Source organism: Mus caroli, chromosome 3 (genome assembly GCF_900094665.2).
Source record: "Mus caroli chromosome 3, CAROLI_EIJ_v1.1, whole genome shotgun sequence".
Lineage (NCBI taxonomy): Eukaryota > Metazoa > Chordata > Mammalia > Rodentia > Muridae > Mus > Mus caroli.
In genome coordinates, this window is record NC_034572.1 from 147,250,045 (window position 1) to 147,253,079 (window position 3,035).

A 3,035-nucleotide genomic window follows, 5' to 3' on the forward strand; every position below is an offset into this window, starting at 1 on the left:
GCATTGGAAATGTAATTGAGGAAAATATGTAATAAAAATATTAAAAATTTAAAAAACCCACATAAAAAATAATAAGATTTTCTCTGATTGCACAATATATGGTACTAATACAAAAAAAATAAATATTTAACTTTTATGTTTCTAGAAAAAAAAAAAAAAAGAAAGGGGGTATTATTGGGAAGGCATTGAGAACAGCAAACAGGACAAAGCTCCCCTGTCTATAACACACCTTAGACGCTGGTATGCACTAATTAATGAAAGCACTTATGTAAGAGTGTATTAGGACGAGAGATAGATGCACAGTGTGGTAAGAGAGATAGGTGCATGTGATGGAAACAAGCTCTTCCCAGAGCGCATTAAAGAGTTCTATAAATTAACATATCAGAGAAGTGACAACCAAAAGTTATGGGGGGGGGAACAGAATATGCAATTGGGGGCCACGAGCAAAGATAAGAACCGCATTTAATACCATATTTTCCTTTTTACTTCTGAGCACAGATTTTTCCTTATACTAACATTCCCAAAGACTGCCCCGGCGCATCGTGCAACTTTGCTTTCTATGGCGGAAGGAGCATGTACCACAATTACATCCTGACCTTCCAGGTCTACAACCTCTTTGCCTTCCTTTGGCTTATAAACTTTGTCATTGCGTTGGGTCAGTGTGCCCTGGCTGGTGCCTTTGCTTCCTATTACTGGGCCATGAAAAAACCCGAGGACATCCCGCCATATCCACTCTTCAGTGCGTTTGGGCGAGCAGTACGGTAAGCTCCGTGCTAACCCTCGCGCCCCTTTGCTCCCTTACAGTTTGTGTTCTGGTAGTCCTTCTTGAATTCAATTGACAAAATACTAATGAGTTGAAAATATGATTTGAGATTCTTGGATGTCCCTTGCCTTCTCTGGGTATAGCCACAGGCTTGCAATCCCTTGCCTGGGTCAATGTCCTAAATCCCGTATTCCCAGAGTTGGGTGACAAGGGAATTAACTTATGTCCCTATTAATCAAGTCAAGTCCTCTTTTAGGAGAACAGAATATGGGCTATATGGAAAGGTACTTGGTTTCAAACCTTCTGTGGAGGCCTCTATCAATTCGAATAAGAGATTATAAAAAGCCCTTCCTGTCCGCTGATACACTTTACCCATGAAATTGTTCAAGGGGCACCCCGTGCATGCAGAACAACACTTTACCTTCCATTCTGTTTTCTCTTCACCTAGATACCACACGGGGTCTCTGGCCTTTGGATCTTTGATCCTTGCATCCGTTCAGATGTTTAAAGTGATCGTAGAATACCTGGACAGGAGACTCAAAAGTAAGTTTCCGGGATTGACCGTAGAGCTCTGTGGTGATCAGAATGGGATGGGGTGGGTGCACGTAGACCTGTGGACTAATGTGGGTCAGGATGGACAGGACTGGAGTTGTAGGGATTTGAATGTATTTTGAAACACAGCCCAGGAGGACTCACTTGGGACTGGATACCAAGAGGAGGGTGGGAAAGGTGGGGAAGGGAGAACGTATCCGGTGTCCTCATGGTCGACCTTGTGAAGGCAGGAGAAGCACATTTCAAGAAGGAATTAAGAGTTCTGCCTTAACATATTACTGCCGAGGAGTGTGGTAGAAACATCAGGTGTGCAGTTCCATGTCTAGAGCTCAGGCCAGGCCTCATCATGGTGAGCCACAGACATCAATATTCATACATGGCATATGCAGTCTACAGACACACAGGCTCTGCTCACACTGTGTGGTAATAGATGATCAAATGGAGAACAAAGTTGGAGGGCTCGCATTTCCTGACTGAATTTCCCGATTTAAGACAAAATGATAGCCAACAAAATAGGGTGTGGTTTGGGGGCGTGAATGAACGACTAGACCTGAAATAGTATGTGGACCCCACACACCTCAACTCTAACATTTAAAACTGTCTGATGGGGAAAGACTACTCAGCTTAATGGTGATGGAAAAATTGGAATGCTCAAATGTAAATGTGTGAAGGTGGACCCATACTTACAGTAAATACAAAATTAACCCAAAACACATCAAAGATCTAAACATAAGGGGCAATGCTATAATATTTCTAGGAAAAAAAGACATAAAAAGAAATCTTTACGCCATCGGACTTGATGACAATTTTTTGATTTTTCACACCAAAAAAACACAAAGAAGGGAAAAGTAAATTGGACTTCGTGAAAATGAAAAACACCCGTGCATCAAAGGAACATCAGAGTAAAGAGGCCACCGGGTAGTGAGGGAAAATAGTGGCCGATAATATGCCAGATAACGCTGGACTCGAGTCCAGAACACACACGGAGCTCCTGCCACTCGATACCAAACAGGAAAAGTTCAAAGATGGCCTGAGGAGTTGAGAAGAGATCTCATACAGACCAGGATGGTCGACAAGGGCTGGGAAGATGCAGTGTCATTAGACAGGGACACACAAACCAGAACTACACTGTGATGGCACCGCACACCCATTAGGATGGACATTGAAGCAACCACTACACACAGGGCCCGGAAGAGTACACATTGTTGGGAAACTGGGTCCTTTGATAGGAATGCTTCCCAGCATAGCCACAACTGCTGTTGTGGGAGCAGCAGCAGTTTCTAAAGTGGTAGAAATAGAAATTCATACTGACCCAGAAATTACACTTCTACCTTGTGCCCCTCTCCACCCCCATGTCAACAGTCCATTCACCATAGCCGAAGGGTGTGAACTACCCGCACCTGCACTGATAGTGGACAGGACGAGAGGTGCATGATGCTAAGTGATAGAAAGGATCCTCTCTGTATTGTTCTGTTCAGGATTTCTAGTAGAGACAACCCTACATCACCAAGTAAAGTATGAGCTGGGAATGGGGGGCAAGCGAGAGAAAAATGAGGAAGGGTGATTTTGTTTTTAATTGAGCATTGATTTCTGTTTGATAAGAACTTTTGAAAACAAATAGTGAAATTATTATTTTAAAACATTGTAAATGTGCTAAAGCCACGGAACTGTATACTGAAAAGTCAGTTAGGTGCACATCACAATTAAAAAAAAAATCCTC

General features: G+C 42.8%; 1 protein-coding gene across 5 annotated transcripts in view; it reads left to right on the forward strand.

Annotated features, from left to right (window-relative positions):
• The window catches only part of Slc44a5 (solute carrier family 44 member 5), a 295,928-nt gene that overhangs the window by 283,399 nt on the left and 9,494 nt on the right, over nucleotides 1-3,035 (forward strand). For all 5 annotated transcript variants that reach the window (XM_029474880.1, XM_029474881.1, XM_029474882.1 and 2 more), the window contains 2 exons: nucleotides 499-761; nucleotides 1,212-1,306. In XM_029474880.1, coding sequence (XP_029330740.1) covers nucleotides 499-761; nucleotides 1,212-1,306 — 358 coding nt within the window. The remainder of the gene's footprint in view (nucleotides 1-498; nucleotides 762-1,211; nucleotides 1,307-3,035) is intronic.